The 24514-nt window shown below is 46.8% G+C and overlaps 2 protein-coding genes across 4 annotated transcripts in view; both read right to left on the bottom strand.

Moving 5' to 3' along the window:
• Positions 1 to 575: 575 nt before the first annotated feature.
• Positions 576 to 24244, bottom strand: LYPD6 (LY6/PLAUR domain containing 6). 3 transcript variants are annotated; one of them, XM_065751366.1, is made up of 7 exons: positions 24173 to 24244; positions 23953 to 24082; positions 23197 to 23354; positions 4608 to 4787; positions 3078 to 3176; positions 1600 to 1730; positions 576 to 910 (listed from the first exon to the last, which is right to left on the bottom strand). In XM_065751366.1, exons 4-7 carry the CDS (start codon positions 4723 to 4725, stop codon positions 749 to 751), a joined length of 510 nt encoding a protein of 169 aa, XP_065607438.1. In that variant the 5' UTR covers positions 4726 to 4787; positions 23197 to 23354; positions 23953 to 24082; positions 24173 to 24244; the 3' UTR covers positions 576 to 748. The 3 variants fall into 3 exon arrangements, with proteins under 3 accessions (XP_065607438.1, XP_065607437.1, XP_065607439.1); XM_065751365.1 differs by having other exon boundaries at positions 23953 to 24225; XM_065751367.1 differs by lacking the exons at positions 23197 to 23354; positions 23953 to 24082; positions 24173 to 24244 and adding an exon at positions 19635 to 19803.
• MBD5 (methyl-CpG binding domain protein 5) overlaps positions 9249 to 24514 on the bottom strand; it is a 322289-nt gene continuing 307023 nt past the window's right edge. Inside the window, exon 17 of the transcript XR_010623110.1 lies at positions 9249 to 9258. The gene's annotated coding sequence lies outside the window, so the exon portion shown is untranslated. The remainder of the gene's footprint in view (positions 9259 to 24514) is intronic.

The following is a 24514-nucleotide window of genomic DNA, read 5'->3' as shown; positions in this document are numbered from 1 at the left end:
TTGTTTTCAACAGTGATGCAAAATATTTTATATATATATATATATATATAGATGCTCTTTTGATAATTTATATACTACAGGCTTATTACCTACTTGCAAAGCCACTTTGTTTCTTTCCCCAGCAAGATCAGCTTTGAGAGTCTTCTAAATGTTTCAGAGCCTATTCAATATACAAAAATAAATATTGCATACACGCTGCCCAGCCAAACCAGGAACCACGGGAAGCCCTTGGAGCTCCCCAACTCCATCCTTCCCCCCCCCCCACTGCCCAAATCCCTCAGTGCCACATCCCCAAGGCTCTGGGACACCCTAGAGATGGTGAACCCCCCCACTCCCTGGGCAGTTCCTGACTGCTCTTTGGAGAAGAAACGTTTCCTAATACCCAACTTATCCTCGTTGCTTCTCCTGTGTGTTATTCAATGCGTTTTACCAGACCAGGCAAGCAGGGTGCTGGTGTGATGGCTGTGACAAATGATGTTATCAACAATGAACGGTGCCAACCAACAAGAGCGTTCTGAATGGGTGAGTGATGGTAAAAGAAGGTGGCAGTGATGTGGACCTTGTAAATAAAAAAAACAATAAATGATAGACACGAGATAGACGTTAAGAAAAGTCTAGGCCCGAAATCTGGGCACACCTTGCAGGATGTGGGGTTTAGTCCCCTTTGAATCCATCTCCATACCGTTATCACCACTTAACAAGAGTCAGCTTCCAGATGCAGTTCTGAAATGTGGGGCCAGCTCCTGGTCTACACCATGAACCCCAGCAGGAGGCACGCAGCCGTCAGCACAGCACGGCCTGACAGCCCCGGGGTGCTGCTGAGTGGGGACAGGGTGGTGAACACAGCATCGCTCGCGTTCCTGGGCAGTGGCAGGTTGCAGATGGTGCCTTCACAGCAGGACGTGCAGATCTGAAAGAAAGACAGCAGGGGTGAGCTCGGTTACTGCTGCCACTAAGCAAAGACGGAGGGGAAATTGTACAGCATTTGCAAATCAGCACAGTAGCTAGTAATTTATTTATTTATTTAGTCTCAATTTTAACTAAGTCAGTCCACCTCTTCTGGCAAGAATTCAGCATTCCTTTCCTGTTGTGCAGTAATAATCATGAAATCCTAGAATCATAGACTGGCCTGGGTAGAAAAGGACCTCAAAGATCATCTAGCTTCCATCTCCCCTTGCCGTGGGCAGGGTCACCAACCACTAGACCAGGCTGCCCTTGAATACCTCCGAGGGGATGCATCACCCACTGCAAGGGGAATGTTCATTCTGAAAGGCTTCTTTTCTTTTCTGCTCTCCAAAATACTCAGTTGATGGCTCGATCATTTGGCTGATGGAGAGCCAAAACCTAAAGAAATCTATTCCTACAAAATTGTTGCTGGATGGGCTGTAAGTTGCATGTTGATCTTGACCCACTGCAGCAAGGTTGACCACCAACCTTCAGGAAATGTATTCGCGCATATAACCATCCCATTTTTCAGACCCAGAGCCTCTGGGACTCATCTCAGGAAGGAAGCAGGGAATTTTGGTGGGCACCAGCTGCCATGCTGCAGGCACGGCCCTTCCTGGTTTCACACGAGAAAGAGGCAACCCTGGTCCTCACCTTGTACTCCTCGTGCTTTACATATGTGCATCCAGTGGACAGACAGTCCTCCAGGGGCACGCAGCGCTTGGTGACGGACACGCTCTCTCCAGTAACTCTCATCATGTGTTGGCTGAAGCAGTACCTCGTGCCTAGAAGGAAAGGAAAATGTTCACCTGACAAAGCCAAGCACTTCAAAAGCACTTACACTTCAAAAATGGATGATTCTGATGTATTTATTACAACACCATGGGGTGAACCACCGTGTCTACCCCACCGTCATTGCTCTAAGTATCACTATCAGAATTGTTGCCTAAAATAACAAAAATTCAGAGCAATTCAGATAGGCACCACAACATGAAAGGTGATGCTTCTAAGCCCTGCAGCACCCCAGGCAGCTCGCCCTGCATAAAGGAAGGAGGAGGAGGAAAGCACAGAGGCCCCATTTCTTCTCCAAGGAGGGGGGGGGGGGTCACCCCTGGGGGTGTCCCAGAGCCACGGGGATGTGGCACTGAGGGACATAGGCAGTGGGCATGGTGGCGTTAGGGGTCCTAGAGGTCTTTTCCAGCCTTGATGGTTCTTTGAAATGCTACTTTATATAGATCAGGTACTTCAAATGGCCCAAAGTGGCACACTGGCTCTTGAGAACTGAAACTGCCCCCTCCAACAGTGGGTTATTACTAAATACAAACACTGGAGTCACCACTGTCTCCTTCCACAGCGAGCCACAGGCTCCACGTGCTGGTAATGTTGTCATTAATTGCATAAAATACCACCTACTTCTGTCAAAACAGGGAGTGTCTGGGAACATTGCTCTCATCCCATGCCAACCAGCCTGATCTTTTTTTATTATTGTTGATGTTGAACCGATTTGAGCTCTTAAAGCAAATAAATTCTCAAGTAGATAATGCTCCCTGACAGCCTGCAAGCACAGCTGGTTAGTCTGCAATTCACATTAATGTCTTTTTCCTTCCAAGATAAATATTTTTGTGAGGACACTCGTAATATCCCACAGGAAACCAGAACACTGCAGCTAGAGGCAGAGCAGCAGTGCTGTGCCTATGGAAAGCACTGGAACAAGACAGCAGCATCCTAACACAGCTCCAACAGGGCAGTGATACTGTCTGGTCACGAGCAGGCTCCATCAGCAGCTGGGGACAACCCAGGAATGGCAACCCAGCACTCCCTGGGCAGCCAGTTCCACCACCAGTATGAGAAGCACAGCCCTTAAATATATGTCAGCACGAACCCGTTTCCAACTCAGCTGGAGGAGTACAGGGAACAGATGAAAGTCCTAAACGTCACTAACTGCAAAGGGACAGAAAAGCCCTTCAGGATTATTCACATCACTTACGCATCCTTCACGTGGCAGAAGCTCACAAGCGGGCACAGCAACTGCCAGCATTTCAGTGCACTGGAAGCACAGCAGCTCAGCACAGTCCTGTGGTTTGGCCACTGAGCAGGTGTTGCAAGGTAGGGTGACACGAGACACTGCTTACCTCTCGGACAATAGACATCTGGAGCCCAGCGGTTGCATTCGTAATTATCTGCTGCCCTTTCGCAGGTGAAGCATTTAAATCCATGAGGGAATGGCGTGGCTGGAAGGCACAAACTGCATTCAGTTAAAACGACCCAATGGATCTGGTTCTGCTGTACTTTTCAAAGGTGCATGGCGATGTATTATTTTTTTGTAGACCTATGCTATTACACCCATGGCTGCCAGCTCCATCAGGATTAGTCCTGCTTTGTAAGAACCCTGCCACCACCAGCAGCACCAAGAGGGCTCACACATCTGCAATAAGGGCTCTGTTCAGCTTTGTTTTCCCAGGAAATCTGCCTACTACCCACTTCAAAGGGCACTAACACAAGCAAGGAGTGCTTGTTCCCTTGGAATCAGAGCTCACATCCAGTACTGTTACTTTACCAGGGTTGATAACAAAATATCAGATGGATTAAGTACTTCTGGACGCGGTCCCACCAAAAAAATAAATGACCACTGTTGAAGGCAGGCTGATGCCCCCAAAGGAAAGAAAACTCAATCTGCTGAACCTCCAGCCATTAACAGTGGCCTCCATCCTTGTTTATCTCACCAAACGAAGAGCACAGCTTCCTAAGTGGTCTCCTGGCAGGACTTCTGTAGCACATTCAATACATCTTCAAGGTGTTGCCACCATCTCAGAAGCCAAATGGTGACCAGGTCACCCTTATCTTCATGGGATGAAACAAGCTGAGTCTCTGCAGCCTCATGAGCCACATCTTGCTCCTCACCCACCCCCGTAGTGGTGTGATCCAGACCTCATATAGCTACAGGAGGTGGCCTTTGCCGTGCAGGAGGGACTTGCTGCTTGCCAGCTGTCCTCCATTGCCCAGTCCCTCAGGGTAAGCACCATCAATGCACTGGGAGCATCTCCAGTGGGGCTGATGCTGCACTAAAGGAACAGCCTGGGGTGGGATGACAGCACAGTGCGATGAAATTCATATCTCACCCTGGAGGTCATGGTTACAGGCATAACCATATGGGAATTTCATCTTGCCAGCACAGAATTCAACCAAATTCTGAATAGACAAGTTTTATCTGGGAACAGATGGCAGGCTCAGCTCTACAAGCACTCCTGTTGAATCAAATCAAAACTCATATGTGATAAAACAAACCAGCTATTAAAAGGACAGTCCATGGAAGATCTGAAGAGACATAACCTCGTTACATCATTATTTCAGGCACTTCCTGAAATAATCATGGAATGGTTTGGATTGGAAAGGCACTTAAAGCCCATCCAGTTCCAACCCCCTGCTATGGGCAGAGGCACCTCCCACCATATCAGGCTGCCCAGGGTCCCATCCTCAAGCTTATCCAGGGTCCTCCAAATAGTGGCCCTTAATAAGTCAGGAACAGCTTATACCAGAGATACACGTGGTCCTATTTCACCCACGCTCACAACTATCGATGTGCTTGGGCAAACAGCTTGGTCCCTGCCCATCAATCCCCCCAGGAAGCCATGGTCTGGTTTCACCCTGCAGGCTGTGCTTACTGGAAGGGTGGAGGTAGACGATGTCCTTCACAGTGAAGTCACGGGGCTGTGCTGCCCTCAGCCAGCCAGCCACGAGGCCCAGCAGCAGGACGTGGGCCAGCCTGGGCTGTGAGGCCATCACCCACCACGGCCGTGCTCATGCGGTGGCCCTGGGAGCGCAGCAGCAGATGGAAAGCTCACCTAGGGATGACAAAACATAGAAGTGAGCAGAATGGGCATCGTGGATGAAGCCCACATCACCAAACCCCTGGTCCCAGCGTAGTCAGCAGTGATTGCCTCCCTGGAGACACTCAGAAGCCATCCCAGACATGGGTAACCAGCAGTAGGTGGCTCTGCTTGAGCAGGGCTTGGACCAAATGGACCCCAAGGTGCCTCCCACTCCAGCCATCCTGGGGTCACTTTAGTTCTGCTTCCCAATTTGGGTCAAGGGCACTGCCCAACTGTCCCAGCCTCTGAATGGTGGGTCTGGGGAGAGCCCAAGGAACCTTTTTTGTTCTGTAACGAGCAAACAATAATTCCAGAGAGTTTGCCCAACATGATGCAACCTTCTGCTGCTTTCCCCAAACCTTTGTGTGGCAGAGGAGCGTTTGCTACTCATTCAGCACCTATGTGGGATCAGCAGTGCAATGGCGACTCGACGCCTTTCATGTCTAGCTCTTATCTGGAAACAGCTCTTCTATTAAAACACTGTGAAATGCTTAAAAATACAGAGGGAAGCAGATAACACAGCATGGTGCACAAGCCACTGTTGTTTTAACATCACAGAGAAAGAAATGCCAGTTTCCATCAGATGAAGTCCACGGGTGTGCATCAGCCAGGGGAAAATGAAATTGTCATTAGAATCAGCAAGGAAATAAAAGAAGCCTCTCCCAGCCACATGAAAGCAAAAAGGATGAGGATGTTGGGGGGGGGTGGGGGGGGTTGCTGTGCAGTCTGCAGCGTGAGCCCCAGCCAGGGCCCACCTGGATGAGGAAGCAGCTACCTGCCTGCATTTTGGGCTCCTCATGCCTAAATAACTCTGACCTGGAGCTTACCCCTCACTGGGATCACTTACCCCTCAATTCTGGATTTTTGAAACAGATTGAGTTATAGGTAAGGAACCAAAAGAAAAACAATTGTAGAGCAACTCCAATTTTACCAGTATTTCAAGTATGTATTCTTGTATCCATGTATACCTAAGTTCTGTACTTGGACAAAGTGCATATATGGTATTTGTTGACATTTAAAGGAATTCTGATACTTCATGGAGAGTGGGACACCAACCTTGATTCTGAATAGAATCAATCAATCTGTCATTTACCACTCATGCTCATTCCCAGTTTATACCCACAGACAGTTAACAATTACTTTTTTTTTTTTAAAGGATCATTGGGTCATTGTGGACACACTTAAAACCTGCAGAACTCTGTGCAGAACCAATTTTCTGTTACCCCCCTTGACACAAACTCTTGACGAACCCAGTAAGCCCTATTAAAGCCCACATTAGGGATACAGAGACCTCTTCCCTTGCTAACAAGACCCTTTTCATTCATGGCTCCCAACCAAAAACACCAAACACCGTACAGAACTGTTTTTTTCTGACTGACTCTGCTGGTATACCAGCCCAGCAGAGCAGAGCTGTGATGTTGAGCACACAGTGACACATCTTTTCTCCTTCCCAAGTGCACGCAGCAGCCTAACAGCAGATGGCACGGCCTGTATGAGTGATCCTAAACTGCACTTTGGGGGAATAGTCGCATGGTATTTAGATCATACAGTCTGTTTACCAAAGGTCTGAGGCACTGACACAGAAGCCCCAGTTAACTCAATCTTTCCAGCTTCACTGGCACCTTTCTGATCACTTCTTCCTGCCCTCTGCCCTGACACGCCGTGGTGGAAATTAACCATTGAGTTCCCCAAGCAGCAGCCCAATGGCCCCATGTCAGGTCCCATTAGGGCAGTGACATGTCGGCCTTGCCAACACCAGTGCTGCAGACAACGGGAGGTCCCCACCCCACTGCCTCCCCCAGCTCTGGGAGGGACACTCTGGTGAAGGAGGCAGCTGGAGTGAGGATGGGTTTGCCTGCTTGCAACTTAGAATTACAGCATCACAGAATCATTAAGTTTGGAAAGATATTGAGGTTCTGGAGCATGTCCAGAGTGGGGCAATGATGCTGTGAGGAGTTTGGAGCACCAGTCTTATAGGGAGAGGCTGACGGGTGGTTCAGTCTGGAACAGAGGAGGCTCAGGAGAGGCCTCATCCCTCTCTACAACTCCTGAAAGGAGGCTGTGGTGAGGGGGGTCGGCCTCTGCTCCCAGGTAACAGCAATAGGATGACAAGTGATGGCCTCACATCACTTGGTCAGGGTGGGTTAGAAAACATTTCTTCCCAGACAGAGTGGTCGAGCACTGGCACAGCTGCCCAGGGAGGGGGTGGGGAAACATGCCTGGGGGAGTCCCAGAGCTGTGGATGTGGCACCGAGGGATTTGGGCAGTGGGCATGGTGGGGTGGGCTGGGGACCCTGGAGGTCTTCTCCAACCTTAATAGTTCTGTGATCTTCTAGTCCAACCATCAACCCATCACAATACCCACTAAACCATACCTTCCTGCAACCGTCCCTCCTCCTTGCTTCACAGTCCCTGTCTTCAAATTTCTCTTATCTTACATTTCTCTTACATTACAGCTGTCTTATCTTTTCGCTTTTAAGATCCTGCATCACAGTGCCCTGAAGCGATATTTCTGCTGCCAGAGAAATAAAAAAGCAGAGCAAGTGAAAGCTCCCTCTCTCTCAGCAGGATGCATCAGTCCTGAAGTACAAAGCACAGCATGTCAGGGCAGCAACGTTGGTGATAGCCTGCAGAAAGCATGCTGCATGGGGTACGTGTGCACAGCCAGCAGTACCAACGTGCACCGTGCTGAGGTGATGTGTACCAGTGGTAAATCAAAGTCAAAGGAACCACAAGCAGTGCAATGCAGCAAAATCTGCCCCTGGAAGCAACACAAGCAAGTGTTCCTTGTGCACATTAACAGTGTTGACTTTCCCAACTACTGCAAGAATGATCGCGGTGTCCTTCACGTTTTCTCCATATGGTTCCCTTAACAATGGAAGAGTTTCCACTGACAACACTACAACACATGCATTGATTCGTATCTCCCTACAGCTTCATAAGCTGACCCCCAATCTCTATCTGAGCAATGTTACCACCATCCCAAGACAAATGTGGATTAAAAATGCAGCAAATGTGCCATAATCCATCTGGGATGCAGCGAGGTGCACGCAGCTTCCATCTGCAGAACCCATAGGAGCCCTTGTGAAGGGTTCACTGGCTCTCCTCAATCCCAGCAAGCAAGAGTAATTAAACAATCAAACACAATTAGTGCTCAAATTACTCCCAGAAACATGGTCAATCTAATCTCCTTGCTGCTAATTACAAAGCCTGGAGTTCATTGAGCTAAAAGCCCACATCCTCGGGCTGGGGCAGTGCAGGGGGTACAGCATGTTCCCTCTCACACTCTTCCTTCCGATCCAACCCAACCTTTAACTAAAGATGTGAAGTTGAGATATTTTCATTAGATGACACTCATTGCATGTACCTTAATTGTGACCAACAGGAGGCTGAAGTTTTCTATGGACTTCTACAAACGGTTGTTTTGATGAGATGCTGTAAAACTTCACTTATATTCACGCATCCTTTGATGATAGTTCTGCTTCACGGAAGAAAACTGATTTAGCTGTGTTTCAGCTGAAAATTTCAGACAATCAGTATTTGACTAAAAAATAAAAAAACTAAAATAAAGCTTACAATTCAGGCAGGTCATAACATTGATCAGAGAAAATACAATTTATGGAAATTAAAGCTGTCAAACTGAGGTGGGAAATTCGTGGTGAGATATAATTCATTCCCATTTCACTCCACCACACACAACTAATTCATATTTTATTCAATGCGATATCCAAAGCTCGTGGCTATGGATATTGAATTAACAGACAGATGGGCAGGAATGTTAGATCGGAGACCTAACCTGCAGGCTTCTGCATGGCAGGAGGGGCACCCCAAACTCAACGGATCTGTCCTAATTTAGGAATTCCGGCGGGTGACCCCACTGCTCCTGGGGCCAGTGCACGGGGCTGACCTCAATGCATGGCACCCAGACAGCCCGGCTCCATGCGGGCAGTGGGAAGGAAGCCATGCATGAGCACCAAAATCCTGGGATTTTCCAGCTAATAAAGAAGCAAAAAGGAAAAAACAACTTTCCAGCGAGACCTGGCGGCTGGGTCCCTCTGTGAGGTGGGGGGCAGGGTTTGGCTGTTAAGTTCTCTCCTAAATAAATGCTACGTTCACTGGGGTGGCTGCAAGGGCTCCCATCTGGGCTGCTGCCTGGTTGCACCGAAAGGTCCCAGCCCCCTAATCTGCTCCAGACGGGTATATGGGGAGAATTTCTGTATGGCAGTGGACATTGGGATCACCTCAGCTGTGTCCTTCCTGTTTACATTTTAGGCAAAAAAAAAATAAAAAGAAAAAAGAGCAAATGAGAGAAACCAACAAAAACTACCTAAATAAATGAAGAGACAAGTGAAACAGCAGCAGTCAATAGGATTTAAAATATTAAGGCATTTTCTGAAGCTTATGCCTAATAAAGCACAACAGAAACAAGAGAAGCCCAAAAACTCTCATAAGTCTGCAAAATGCAAGTCATAAAATTGGAAGGGGGGAAACCCAAAGCTCTGTGACATTACTGTAAGGATGGATCCACAGCCCAGGCACGGAACACCTCCCAACACAGATTCCCAGTCCAGGTACTGGGCCAACACATCTACAGAAGACTATTTGCAGGAGCAGCTCATCCTTCCAAGCTCTTCTCTTACATTTTTAATAAGTAAAACTGGGACAGTGCAGGGATCAAGCGGACTGTAGGCACAAACTCTGTTTTTATTGGATCAAAAGAACGAGTGCTTTGCCCAAGGCCGGTCCTGGATCGACTCACAGAGCAGATTGTTTGCACTCCAGCAATGGGAGATTCAGGTTGTAAAAACCTGAGCAAGAGCAGGAAACAGGTCTCAGAGAAATCTGTTCATTTGGGACGGGTGGATTTCAGATCCGGCAGCAAGAGGAGACAGTTACACAGAGTAATTGGGGAGAGGGCAAAGCAGCGAGCAACCAAGACCTGCTGATCAACGGAATGAGCTCTGCCCAATTAACCGAGCACGCTCGGGCAGAATTAAAAAACAACTTAGTGACATCCCGAAATCTAATTGGGAAGAAAGAGCATCTTCAAAGGAAAGATGCTTATTTTTTTCTGCTCTCCAGCAGGTGCAGCACATTTGCAGCAACAGCACAAACAAGAAACTTTTCTTGCTGATGAAACCTGCCGAGGACACGCGCTGAGGACAGCACAGAAGACATTACCGTTAAAGAGCGAGCCACAGTGTCTGCCACCGTGCAGCAAACTGTGCTTTAATAAAACCATACATCAATCTGCACCATTGTGTCCGCGCTCCGCTCCTGCCTCCACTCTCAGAGCTTCAGAGCCCGCTGTGACAGTTCTTCTCGTACATCACCTCGCACATTTGACATGCTAGATTAGGCACCAAACCGCTGTCTGCCCAGCATCCACCCAGCGCCGGGACCGAGGGGCTGAGAGATCCGCCCTGAAAACCCACTGCTGGGAGAGAAGGCATTTTTTCTTTTTGCTATGAACTAACTCAGAGCTCAAGCTTTCCCCCCACAGGAAGGCTTTTTCCACCAAAATCCATGCAAACAACATCAGCCCGTTGCTACTCTTCACGATGGGTGAGGTATTAATGCAGGCACTTGTGTTGCCCATTCATGCCGCCGTGCCGTGTCTTTCAGCAAACAACCCAGCGTAGTTCTGCAGCAGCTAACAACCAGCATGCAGCAGGGCTCTGGGCCATGCAGTTCAGCCAGAGTTCACACCGCTCTTCAGCTCTCGACCCAAAAGTGGGTTTTGGCACAGCTCAGCACAAACACAGTCCAGGCACCCAATGCTTTTGCTCATTCCCAAAGCGTGTCTGAAACCGGGTTGCAGAGGAGGAGGTGCTGATGAGTGCAGCCAGCCCTCAAAGCAACTGGAAATAATTGGAGCTATTTCCAGCCCAATGCTGCAGGCACCCACGTAAAGTTTAGTAAACAACAATCTGAGCCTTGTACAACCATCCTTTAAAATAAGCTTCCCATGGTCATTTTTGTCTTGGCAGAAAAAGCAGCTCCTGTTCATGCTCATCCCCATTGAGCCAAGCTGGAGGTGGCATCCAGAGCCAAGCTGGTGCACCCAAATAAATACGACCTTCCTCTCACCCTGTTCTGTTATTAGCACTCCCACCCCCTTTGCTCTACAAGGACCATTAATAGGCGCAGTAGGAAATCTCCCTTGCACAAATTTTTGTAATTAGTCACATGAAGAAAAGTAAAGATTAAACCGATTTCCTGATTTCTATCGACATGGAACTGAAATTTAAATACTTTTCTTAAAAAGGTTTTCACAAAAAGTTATTCCTAGATGTAATCTCTAGATGTTTATGCATTTTTTGTTGGCTTGGTTTGTTTGTTTGGTTGGTTTTGGTATAGATATTTAGAAACATTAGATATCATTAAAATTATGTAAAAGAAACTTAAATTAAAAGTGACCCATTAGCGCTCTTTAAGCTGTCCATTCCACCCACGGAGTAAACAAACTCTACCATTTAGCATCATTAATTCATTATGGTTTCCAATAGCTTTTCCAGAGAAACACAACTCAGCAGAACCCAAAACAAACAACCCTCCTTTGCTCCCTAAAGTTCGCAATCCTTTGAATTCAATTAATTAATTGGTGCCTGCCCCTCTGAGGAGAATAAATAAATAAATCATTTAATTCCTTCGTGTTTCCGACTTGTGGGTCAAAAGAGACAGTTAAAAGACAACGATCCCCTCCACTGTGATGGGAAGCTGTAAATGTTGTAGAGCCACAGAGCTCTTGGTGAGGTGGGTTGCTCCCCGTGCCCACCCACAAGGCTTCATGGTGCTCTTCCATGGGCAGCCCTTTATCCCTAGCTCTATCCTCCCTCGTTGGCAACATCAAATACAGCACTCATCAAAAATACTGTTGTTCTATGACATGGTTCTACAGAAAAGCATTCCTATGATCATTAGTGTTAACACATTTTAAGGTCAATGCACATACCTTTCTATTTCTTATTTGTTCTTTTTCAGAAACAGTAAACCAAGACACCACATGGAGGTAAATGCTGTCGCACAAGAATCACATCAGGTTCTCATTCTCCTGGATTTCTCATAAAATTACCCATTGGTATTTAATGTTTGAGAATGATTTGTTCTGTTTTTCAATTGTTACTTCAATCTTTAGCTCATGGTTTATGTGCTACATCAAATCGTAGTTAGCTTCAAGTCCAAAGAGTGGATAGGGAAGGTGAGTGCTCTGAAACTACAGTGCCTTGCTGGCTGATGCTTTACCAAAACAACGAAGTTATACTCATATGGTCTTTGTGCCTCATGGCAGAAGTAACACACACATGCATAAAGCTACCTGAAGAAAGGGCAAGATGACCACTAAAGATTTTAGATGAAGGCTGCTATCCCTGCCAGCACCCATGTCATTCAGCTGACGTACTTCAGTGTCACTGGATTGCCAGATGACAATTATTACGTATGATGCTAAGTAACATGCCTGGTATCAGTAACTGGTAGCTAAGACAGACCTCCAGCACCAAACCTCCCACAGAGCCCTCTGCTCTGAAGGTTTCCCTGCTCCTCTGTCTGTCTCTTTGTCTGCTCTGCCTTTTGCCAGATCCAAATGCCTCATCATCTTGGCATTAGAATGCTGGGTTTCCCAAGGTACAAGATGTTTACGGAGTACCATCAGTAATTCCAGTGTCTGCCAACACAGAGATGGTATCTGCAGCAGAGATGAAGAATGCCTCAAAGTCATGCTCCGACTCATCCGCCCTCAACGATCACCTACAGGACACGCTAAAGCAAAGGGTGTTCTCAAAGCATGCCCACCCCCCACCCCAATTTAACCAGTCACTCCATTTTCACACGTGAATCATCTGGCATTCTACAGGCCACGATATATAACTTTCATTATGTCACAGCTGACATTTTCACTGCTGGAACACCGTGATTTACTGGTTCTCATCAGTCCCAGTCCCCACTCTCAGCCCTATCCTCAACTTGCTGGGGAATACTTGTCTGATCAGTGAAATGTTGGTCTGACGTGAAGAGGCACTGCTCTTCATCTCCTAATTTCTCTGAAATTAACTTTTTCTGACAGCCACTTCCAGGGCTGACAGCAAGTATGTACCTCTATAAATACCAAGTCTTCAAGGACATCTCCAGCCTCAGGAGAAAACAGGCATCTCGCAAAGCCAATCCCACAACTGTAGCCACAACACTACTGCATTTTTACCACAACTAATACAGAGGAGTATCGAATACCAAAGAAAACCATTCAAAAAGAAAAATATCTGAACTCAGACTTCATACAGTTTTGTTTTCTAACTCAAGAACAAGGCCAATATCAGCATTAGGCAATGGGACTGATACAACCAGAGGGATTAATTTTTCCCACAAAGGCAGTGTTTGGTGAAATGGGCTTTTCAAAGCCATCTAAAAGGCTCCCAAGTCCAGAATGCATGTTCTCACGTTTTAAGCTCTCTCCAGTTTCTTCAGTATACACATGTATACTGCAGGGTTCCATGATGCTTCCCAACCACAAAGCTGCTGACCATACCCACAGGGCTGCTGCCTGGCTCCAGTTATTGTGTCCTTCTTCCACTACTCTGTTGGCAGCCAAGCAACTCTTCCAAATTCCTTCTCTGCAGATCAAGCTCTGAACAGAAGTGCTCACAAGCGCTGAAAACAAATGTCTCAGAGCAGCGAGAAAAGCTCATTGCCTAATACAGGTCTTGTGCTGCTCCTTCTTGTAGATACCGTGGCCTGACCCAGCCCTCAGGCATCATTCAGCAGATGAAAGTTTACTCCCTAAAGCCAGTGGAGAAGCTTAACAGGGAGATGGGCTGAAAATCTAGCAATCTCATAGGAGCTAAGGATACATCAGAACGTGTTTGATAAGGGGAATTCCACGCTGCTTTCTGTGATAGTGATTAATTCTCCTTTCACGTGGTATTGGAACATCTTGAAAAATTAAATCAGGCCAAAGTGCTTATAGAGAATGAAAGACTCTCCAAGAATATTGGAGCACAAGCCCTTTCACAGAGTCCACACCAACCTCACTCACCCAGTTCATTTGGATGGTAACAATGCTGCTGAGCCCACCGAGCCAAAAGCTGTCCCTTCTACTCTGCCCGACACCAAAACACTTCTGATGACTCATTAAAGGGCAGAAGGGTCCATTTAGAAGCTCTTCACTGTCTTACCTATCACCAGCCCCATCTGACACCTGACTGCTGGCTTTATAGATGCCCGTTAGCATCTTCCGTTTCTTCATCCAGTTTTCTAAATTCCATCCCTACACCTGTCTTCATTCCTGTTTTTTTTCCTTCCTTTTCTCCTGTGAAAACTAATTCATCACCCATGACTCCCTCACAGGTAGTTCCCTTTCACAATAATTATTCTCCCTACAGTACCAGCAGTAGAATCACAGCCCTCTCTGTGCTTACCTAGCTTCATACAATCATAGAATATCCTGTTGGAAGGATCATTGAGTCAAATAGGGCTGAGAGTCTTGGGCTAAATAATTATAATAATGATAATAATAAATATTGCTTATTCTGAGATAGAAATACAGGAAACAGCATCTCTCATGTATTTCTGTACTTTCAATAAACACTTGCACTATTCAGTGGAAGTGTGGCATGTTTGGTTCTGTATTGGAGTTGGAAGGGGCCTTTAAAGGCCATCTGGTCCCACTCCCTGCAATGCAGAGGGACAGCCACAGCTCTGTCAGATGCTCAGAGCCCATCCAACCTGACCATGTCTGCAGGGATGGGGCACTGCCACCTCTCTGGGCATCCTGTGCCTCACTGCCCTTATTATAAAAACCTTCTTCCTTATATCCAGCTTAAGCCTACCCCCTTCTAGTTTGAAACCATCCCCGCTTGTCCTCTTACAACAGACCCTAATGAAGAGTCTCTCCCCCTCCTTCTCACAACCCCCAGTTTAGGTACTTCAAGGATAAAGCCTCAATAACTCCAAAAACATGTGGAGCCTGAAATTTCTACAAGCAGACTCTTCTCTGACCCCGTTCTCTGCTGTTGTGGGGCCCACTGAATGGTGTTCAGGTCTTCCCCATGGCCAGCAGTGCTCAGCAAAGTGCCTCGCTCCAGACTCAGGGCTGTCTCCCTCCAGCAATCCCACCACAACACACAGTGCTGCTGAAAATGTACCTTTCTGCAGAAGGGCAGGTAACTGAAGAGATCTGGGTCTGCTGAGATGCGCAGGATAAGGCGTGTGGTAACCAAGGCTCCCAGAGCAGGGCAACAGGATCCTTCCCAGCACCTCATAAAGTTATACGGCGGCGTGAGAGGCACAGGAATTAATTAGAAAGCGTGTTTCCATGCCTGATCGTGTGTCTGCTCTTTGTTTACAGGGAGGATGGGCTCTGCTAGCAAGCAGTTTGCAGAGCCTGCTCTGATATTTGTCCCCTGCAGGTTTCTGAAGCCTTCCACACTTTCTCTCCCATGCAATACAGCCAAGAGAAAAGCAAAAAAACCCCAACATTACTGTTCTGCAGAGGATTTGTTTCTCCTAGACTCACCCTCTATGTGAATTTAAAGAAAAAAGCCACCCTAACAATTAAATAAAATTTGTTTACAAAAATCAACTTTACACCCGAAACTAAGCAGCTGCAACCCTAAGCTAAGCTTCCATAGCATTGGGCTTGGACTTGGTGATCCTTGAGGTCTTCTCCAGCCTTAATGGTTCTATGAAATGCTACTTAAAACAGGTTCTTATCAGCCAGCAAAGATTTATTATTTCACCCAGCAGCCTTCCTTAGGGCTGGGGCTGCAAGCCCTCCTGCAGGCAGAGCGTGGGACCCAGCTCGTCCCAAAGTGTCAGGAAATTGCCTTCTTTTCTTCAAACAGAAGAGAAGAAATTAAAAACATGACAAGCAGCCGCCCTCTGTTATGACAGAACTGCACAGATATTTCAGCATTTGATTTATTATCGGAGGGTTTGGCCGCTGCGAAGCTCCAAGCCATGCTGCTGTGCCAGAGATATGATGTCACATCATTTCTGACTCCCTGCCAGTTTGAGCAGCAATGTTAAATGAAGCCAAAATGAGCTTCCTGTGCTGCACTCGAAACAAAAGAGCATTTTTACAACACTGCCCTCAGGGATGATAGAAATACATACATCCAATTCAAGACAGAGTCACCATCTTATCATATTATCAGCTTCTACTCGCACAGAACAAAAATACAATATGGAATATGACATAATGTGACTATATTTAAGCCAGCACAGACAGATGCAGAGAGATTTCCAAACAGGGCAGGCAATGACCATGCTTCCAGACTGGGAGCACACTATGTGGGGCAAGGAGATGTAACCTCAGTCCCAGCTGGAGACTGAGGAGCTATTATGGGCTTTGAATTACAAGAAGTCATTCGGATCCTGATGTAATGCTGCTGCCACCAAATCTTTGCTCCAGCACTGGAGACACCCAGAGAGTTTAACCATGTTAAAGAGTACAATTGCTACACATATCTTGAGGCAATCTGCAAAGTTCTTCCCAACCGAGGCCACAGCCACTTGCCTTGAAAAGTATTTGGTGTGCCCAAACCCACTCTGTTAGCACCTCTCTGAGCAGCAGCCATGGGGGATGCCAACCTTGAAGGAGCAGGCTTGGTAGGTTTATCTTGTGCAGGCTGGGCTGGGCTCAGCAGCAGAGCATCTTTGCTCTGGCCAAAGATAGAGTGATGGTGATGCTTTCTTTTAAGGAATTCCACTATTTAATCTGAAGTGTCAGAGGACAAAGAAACATCAGGTCACATGGAAAGTGCTGTACCATATAGCCAAATCTCACGTCTTGCACTGTTTGCCTACAGGATGTGACTTTTCTGGTACTGCATAAGCAGCACAAGGCAGCACTGCATGCACAGCCATGCATAATAACCTCTGTTCAATGAATCCAACAAGGCAGACTCAAACCACAGGGGGTGGAGCAACCAAGGACTGACCAAAAAGACACCTGGACCTCCCTGGAGATGCCACGGCCTGCTGGAAACTGCAGCTACCTCCTCAATCCTGAATGATGGACACATTGTGAGATACCATGCCCCAAAAAACACAAAGTGAACCAACACAGGATTTGAAAAGAGCAAGCAGATACTTAACATCTTGAAATGTTGGAGAATAATGAGAAAAATCCAACAAATGGACGGCGATCAGACAGATCTGATGGCTCAGACCTCTGACTGGCGGCCCTGCCCCGCCAGATGCTGCTGACAGCTGCAATCATTTCAAGACAAATCACCTTGAAAGTAATCCTCCCTCAAGAGAGCTTATGATATCCAACAAATGTAAACCGTTTTCAGACATCCATGGAAAGAAGAGGATTGTAAAGGTCTCAGAAAAGCAATTACCAAGTGAGGACACTGATCAGAGAGAAAAGCTCTGTCTTCAGACAAAGGCTGGCAACAATGAATGTAATTATCAAACACTCTAGACCCAACAGGACAAGATCAGCTCAGTGGCTTTCACTCTGAAGGAATTCTCTGTTCCTGAAGGTTCCTGTGCCACCTGGCTGGCAGGTATGGCCCAAGTGTCAGAAATGTGAGCTTCTATGGCCAAATCCATCAAAATAACCTCAAACCAGAAACACCAGACTGTATCTGGAGATCCAATGTACATCCTTTTTCTAGCAACTGAAGCTAGAGAATCTGTGATATGCATTCTCTGCTTACAAACAAGTTACACTGACCTGAAATGAAAGAATGTGCCAACTCTGCTGAAGACATTGTCTGAATCTGTTGGGTAACAGCAAGAGCTCAGTACCTCACTTGGCTCCCTGACTACATCAAGGTGATGTGTTGGTGTCCCCAGACCTAGGTAGCTTCCCACAGCTCTATACAAGAGATGGACAAATGCTTTTTGCACAGGAACACTTACCCATTCACAATAGCAACACAGGAAGGTTGCTGCAAGACCTCAGAAAATTTCTTCTCATAACACATCCTGTGGATGGACATCTGAGATGAGCCCGCTAACTACACAACAGTCCCAAGTCAGAAGTGCTGGTTGTTAGCTTGGTCCTACTTTCTGGAACCTCAGTATAGTTTTCATTCGCTGGCATCACCAGCAGAGCTTTTCAGATCCATTTGGACCGCCAAGCCAAGAAAGCGCCTTCACAGCACAAGAATTAAAAGAAAAAGCCTGACAGACAGAGCACACACCTTGCATGGCAAGCAATTTGGTGTATGGTCCAAAGCACCACGACCTGTCCTAATCACCTCGAGCTCATTAATTTACAAAGCTTTGGCCCAACTCTAGCAGCTGGCAGATGATCAAGCTTTTAGTTGATGTGATCCAAAGTAATCCACTAAAAGGCATTTAAAAGCTAGCTAGAAAATAAGTATTTTTTATATCATTAGAAGTACTAAAAATTTCTAATGGGATCGGACTGTCAAGGTGAGGGAAACAAGTTTGTTACTTGACTTTTTGTTCATGTGAAAGCTTTATCCATGTGAATTTCCACCCCAAGCACCACCAGCAGTCAACGCACTGAGTCTCATAAGGTTCACCCAGCATCTCTGAGTCCTTGTGCAGGAGGAGAAGGGCAAGCAAACAACCTGATGCAAACTGCCTTGTCACTTCTGTCCCGTATTTGACAGAAGTGCGCCTACTTCACCCAAAAGCCGGCCAATAGAGTAGTACCACTGAAAAATCAGTGAGGAAGGTACACAGAGGTAGCTTTATCAAACCTCTTTCCATCTGGGGGAAAATAAGACTAATAAAATGGCAGTAAAATTTTTTAGAACATTTTAAAGACACACATCTCTGTACCACATCAGCTGGTAAAGCGTTATATCATTTGGAACAAACAATCTAAACTGTTGTTGAAAACTTCTAAGCTTACACAGCATGCTTGCCTAATGCTGCTAAACAACTTCTAAGGCTTTTCAGTCCTTAAAAGCCAAATGACAAACCAGGCTCTGAGCACCCTGATCTAGCTGTGGATGTCCCTGTTCATTGCAGGGGAGCTGGATTAGGTGACCTGTAAAGGTTCCTTCCAACTGTAAGGATTCTATGAAACTCACCCGTGTGCACTCCTCATCCAGCTGAGGAAGTCAAAGGAGGAGGGCGAGGGCACTCGTTCTTCTCCAGGTATGGGGGATCAGTGGGGTTCTCACCTTCCAGAAAGTGCTTCCTGCAGGCGACTCCCTTGGATGCTCCTTCTCTGAATTACTGCTCCCACTCAGACCAGCCCCAGCCCCACGCAGGGTGAGCCTGGATCCCCACCACCCTGGCACCACACTCACCTGGCTGCGGGAATGGCCCAGCAACTTGGGAGCACGAGGGCACCTGGAGAGATGTTTGCTGCTTCTATCTGCGGGCTGGCGGCCGCCTCCTCTGTGGTTGAGCCCCAGATGTTCGTCTGGGAAGAGCTCTCTAAGACCAGTGGGGATTTCCACCCAATCCAGCCCCCTGCGTGGTGGGCTTTAGGCTCTATTAACATAAGAATCTATTAACACAGGAATCCTGGGAAAAGAACATTCCTTGGCTGAATATTAAGGCCAGAGATGTCTGAAAATGTTTCTCACATTTCTTTCTTGTCCGTCTCCACAAAAACAAAGCACCGGACAGGCGTGGTACAAATAAAGTATGTAAAAATAACTTGAACTCCTTGACGTACCTAGATGCACAAAACGCCATGGTAACAGTATTGCTCAAACTGGAGATGAAAACCCCACAACCATACTCGACTCCAGCTCAAATCAAAGCTACCAGGCCAACACTGCCTAAACGCGGCAAAGCTGATGAGTTCAGAGTGAGCACTGCTGCAATGCAGAGAAGCCTTCCCAAGCAAACCTGAAGATCACAAGTTTCACCCTGAGCACTCACCAGTCCATCTCGGTGGTTGCAGGAGCGGGCAGTTTCCACTTGTTGCATCCAAAACAAAGCAGCCCCCCACGTGATGCTGGTCAGAAAGGCTCCTGATAGTTGGGGTACCAAAACTCTGCTGCTCCTTGCAACGTTGCAACCCAACTGCTGGAAGCCAACGAAGCTGTGTGACTGCAGCAGCAGATGTGCACACCCACATCTTAAGATGGTGAATTTTTACAAAGAACTTCCATTATTTTAGGGACAATAGATATTGTTTCTGATCGCATCAGGGCTATTTGGGGAAACAGGCTCTCCACACAATTGTCCAAATTAGCTCAAAAAAAAAAGAACACAAATGCCATTGTTTCAAAGCAATATCTGATGAGTAACGCAGCTGAATCTACATTGTTTGCTTCAAAAATCATGCGTGCCAACATGAAGCCACAAGCAGATGAAGACGTGCACAGGAAAGCTTGGAACTGGCAAAATGCAGCAGTTCACATTTTGGTTTGATTTCCCTCCTCCTTCCACCAAGTGTACTTCCAGGTGACTGCATGGAACACCCTCACATCTCCCGGAGCATTGCTGCACACATGTTATGCACACACAACATGCACCTTGCAGCTCTGAGATGAGCTCTGCAGGCTTCTCCCTGCAGCCAATAGAAAGGCACTGGCTCCAGCAGCAACTCAAGCACTGCTTCCTACTAACTAATGAGGAGGAAAAAAGAATCCAACAGTGGCACAACAGCAGTCTGCATAAGTTCCTGCAGTAAATCACAGACTAATGATCAAACTCAGGTATGCAAGTTTAGTTTGATTTTGTTGTTAGCAATTTTTATAATGTCCTTGGGCACTCGGTGGCTATACCTAATGAGCTCCTACTTAGGTGAGCGCATGTGCGTGCAGCCTTCAGCGTTCCTAGATGTAAAACATCAGCAAAACAGCAGGGACACATCACCTCCAGTCTTCCAGAGTAAAGTTCTTCACTGCACTACAAACCCATTTCTGACTCCTCCATAGTTTGGTTCATTAACCTGTTGCCCAGCACATCCCTTAGAACAGAAATGTCTGTCAATATAAACCCAAGGAATTCCATAACCTGCCTGACTCCAAAACATTTACGCTCTGGTTTTGTCAGCCAAATACCTCTGGTGTACGCTGAGCCAGCTGACAGGCAGGCAGCCACCCATACCCCATAATTTGTCTGTGCAAAAGCTAATGAGTTGGAAGTAGGTATGCACAAAGGCAGTGGGTTGGCTGACATAAAGCAACTGCTGACAAGAGTTTGATGACAGAAATTTATGTCATTCTGTTAAAGAAAGGTGGTTGTACAGGAAAATAACGACAGGCCAAATAAACTCCCCAAAAACGAAATATAACTGATTATATTCAGATACGCATCAACACATAAGGAAGGAAGAGAAGACAACAACATTTTTACTTATATCTGACTCTACTCCTCCCATCTCTTCCTATGATATCTAGCATAAACCCAGCAGGATATAAAAGCCAGGCAAGGCACTGAGATATGCCCCTGCCACAGCTCACTCCAAAACGCATAACATGTAACGCCTGCATCCCAGGTACATCCCGGTATTCAACTTCCAGGAGGAGCTCTGCATGGAAAACACAGCTTATTGCTGGAGCATATGGTGGCCGAGGGATCAGAGCCACACTCTCCTGTGAGTAGGTCACCCCACACAACAAAGAACATGGAGAATTCAGCGGGGGAAAAAATGGGAACGTACAGAAAAATGGGTCCAGTATGGGCTGTTCTAACATTCAGCAATAAGGCGAAGAATTTTCAGCTTTTTTTTTTTTTAAGGCTTCCCAACAAGCGGGCAGTCTTGTTGTTCGGACTAACTTGTCCTCCCAAAGCAACCAAGGAATCCAGAAAAAAGAAAACAAAGAAATAAACGTGGAATATATTAGCGCTGACACATTCTTCTCTAATTATATCACAAGAAGGTATTGTCGAATGAAGAAATCTATCTGTAGTGCCAAACGAAGTAGCAGCAATTCTACCTTACCACCTACTCTGCACTATTCTCACTCAGTAAATGACTTCTTACAAAAGGAAGATGCCTATCAGCAATCAAGATACGCAACACTTTACCCAGCCACCCTAGAATTAAAATAAGCATTTGGTTTCAAGGAAAATGAGCTCATTTTAACTAACAAGGTCTCGCTGAGTTTTACGGGACAAACCTTCCTCCAGGCTCGGCATCACTGCACCACGATCTGTCTGCCTCCTCCAACACATTGCACACTGCACACAGCGTGGGGCCAGGAGAGGGCTGGGGGTGCGTTACAGCTTACTGCCATCAGGTTTGCACAACTTGGGTTTTCACTGGAATACCCCAATCCTACTCACGATAAGCAGAGGATAAATAAACAAAAACATCTATTTCTGAACTATACCGTGTTTTCTGCTTTTGTTATTTTACACTCTCCAGTGTGCAGAATCCAAGGAAATCGGGCTCCAGATCAAACACCTGAACGCCAGATAATTAAACGAGCGGATCACTGACGCATAAATAAAGTTTTAGATTCGCAGCAAACAAGTATCCTTCTGTAATCCAACCAGGTCAACTTTTCAGACTTTTTATTATGTCAGCACTGGCCTAAAAAACCAATGGAAACTGGAGGGGTTGGGTTCCCTGCTTGCCAGCAGGATCAGACCTGGGGAGCAGCCTGGTGAGACCTCCATCGCCGTGTTTTGTGCCAAGGGGGATCTCTGCAGTAATAATGCAGAAATTCCACAGGTCCTTCTCTGAAGGCATCACACCAAGATCTGGGTTGTTTGGACCTCCGTTCCAGCCGTGGAAGTCCACAGCCACGACTTGTGGACAGAAATAAGTAACCACAGCCCCTGCACTGCCTGGTCAGTGAGTGCTGCCCATTCAGCAGATACACACCCAATAACGCATTGCATTAGACACAATGGGTATTTCTTTAGGTAAGAAATACCTAATGATTTGTGCTGGTTTTCATGCCTACCCACATCCACTGGTAAGCAAGAGTTTTCAAGATGCAAAAGGAATCAAGGAGCTGTAAGACAGAGCTACACAGCGAGCCTCTTATACTGGTTCAATGCTCCCCACCCCACTCACCACAAAACATAACCATCACTGATAAACAGTCAATAATGCCTCCAAACTGAACCATTTCTTGGCAGAAAAGAGGGCAGGCATCGGCTACAACAATAAATGTTTATTTTGCTAAGAAAACTATTTTTTTTCCACAGTGATAGGGCGTTTGTTTGTAGATTTTTTTAATAATATTAGCAAGCGGAAGCTCTTTTACAATGCATTTCTCCTTGGCAGAGTTCTGTACTATTACTGCATTTGCTTTTATTTTGAAATCAATTCGAAAAACATTCACATGGACACTCAGGAATCACACCCACCCCCTGTCACCTTGCCAAATCCAAATGAGCCATGCAGAGCAGATCGAGCCGGGCACGAAATGTGCGTTTCTGTAACTATTTGCTCACCCAACCAGCTCAAAACATTCACTTTTCCACTGTAATGCAAAATAAGGAAAAGCAGACATCACACACAGCGTAAGAGCAGTACCTCTGCATCACGTCCTGTGGCTCAGGGGGTTCCTGTTGTGCTCTGAGTGTGGTGGGGACCCAGCAGCATCCTCATCCTCCTGCTGCTCGCACCGCTGCCAGCCCTGGGTTGGGAGTTCAGCCCCGCTCAGTCCTTCGCTGCTGTCGGCTCTACCCTGGCTGGGGAGGGAAGTGGGGATCTCAGCAGGGCACAGCCCGTGCTGAGCTCAGGGTTTCTTTTATGCTTTGTTATGAATGAGATGCTAAGTTAGTTCAGGCACATTTATACATATGCATGTATGTATGTATATTCACATCTACGGTCTTATTTAGTGGGTGGCAACCCTGCCCGTGGCAGGGGGCTCCAAATGGGTGATCCTTAAGGTCCCTTCCAACCCAATCATTCCATGGTTCTCTGATCTTTAAGAACCCTTTCAATCCAAACTTCCTATGGTTTCTGTGATCTTTAAGGTGCCTTCCAACTCAACCATTTTATGGCTCTATGATCTCTAAGGTCCCTTCCGCCCCAACCACTCTATGGCTCTATGGTATATAACCCGACCGATTATTATTCGATTATTCTACTCTCTCACACAAGTATTCCCTGTCTGTAGGAAGAAATACAGATGGCAAAGTGTAAATTCAAAGCACGTCCCACTGGAAGCAGAACCCCAGCGCAGACAGGTGATACCCCAAGCATGCACAGGTCGCTATATGGGGTGGAGGATCACCGTGGGGGTCACAGGAGGAGGAGGGGAGCAGACCCTGTTGTACTCACCCCAGCAGCTCCAGCGCTGGTGCCGCTGCTCCGGAGGGACAGCAGCAAATGCTTTGCTCCGGAGGGAGTGTCCTCCCCACGGTGAATCAAGCTGCCTTATCCCGGCATAATGTTACAGAACGCTCCTCTCCTGCAAAATTCCGAACGCCAGGCTGCGGGGTTTCATCTCTTGCCAGGTTCAAGTGGGTTTTGTTATCATGAAAAGAATGTAATTACGTACGGCTCGCTGTATTCAGGGCTGTTTCCCAACAGACCGAGCACAAATATCGACACGCATGTAGACGAGCGTGACATCACGTTGTAGCGCAGCTAAGTGGCTTTTAGATGACAAGTGGTGCCCCGTCCTTGACAAAGCAAAGATTAGATAAAGTATTGGACAGGAGCCACGACCGCCGGCTGCCTGTACCAGCGTAGAGTTTAGCAACACAATTTATTTCAGTACGTTAATTAGTCATGCAGAAAGCATTCAAAACAGACAAGGAGACTCTTTCCCCCCCGAAGCAGCAGCACTAAGTCAGGCACGGAGGAGCAGCGCAGCCTGTCCCAGTCCCCAGCCCTGCAC

Source organism: Cyrtonyx montezumae, unplaced genomic scaffold (assembly GCF_038088225.1).
Source record: "Cyrtonyx montezumae isolate F1298 unplaced genomic scaffold, pur_monq_1.0 scaffold_7, whole genome shotgun sequence".
NCBI lineage: Eukaryota > Metazoa > Chordata > Aves > Galliformes > Odontophoridae > Cyrtonyx > Cyrtonyx montezumae.
Note: the sequence above shows the minus strand (reverse complement) of the source record. Positions and strands in the feature narration are given on the sequence as shown.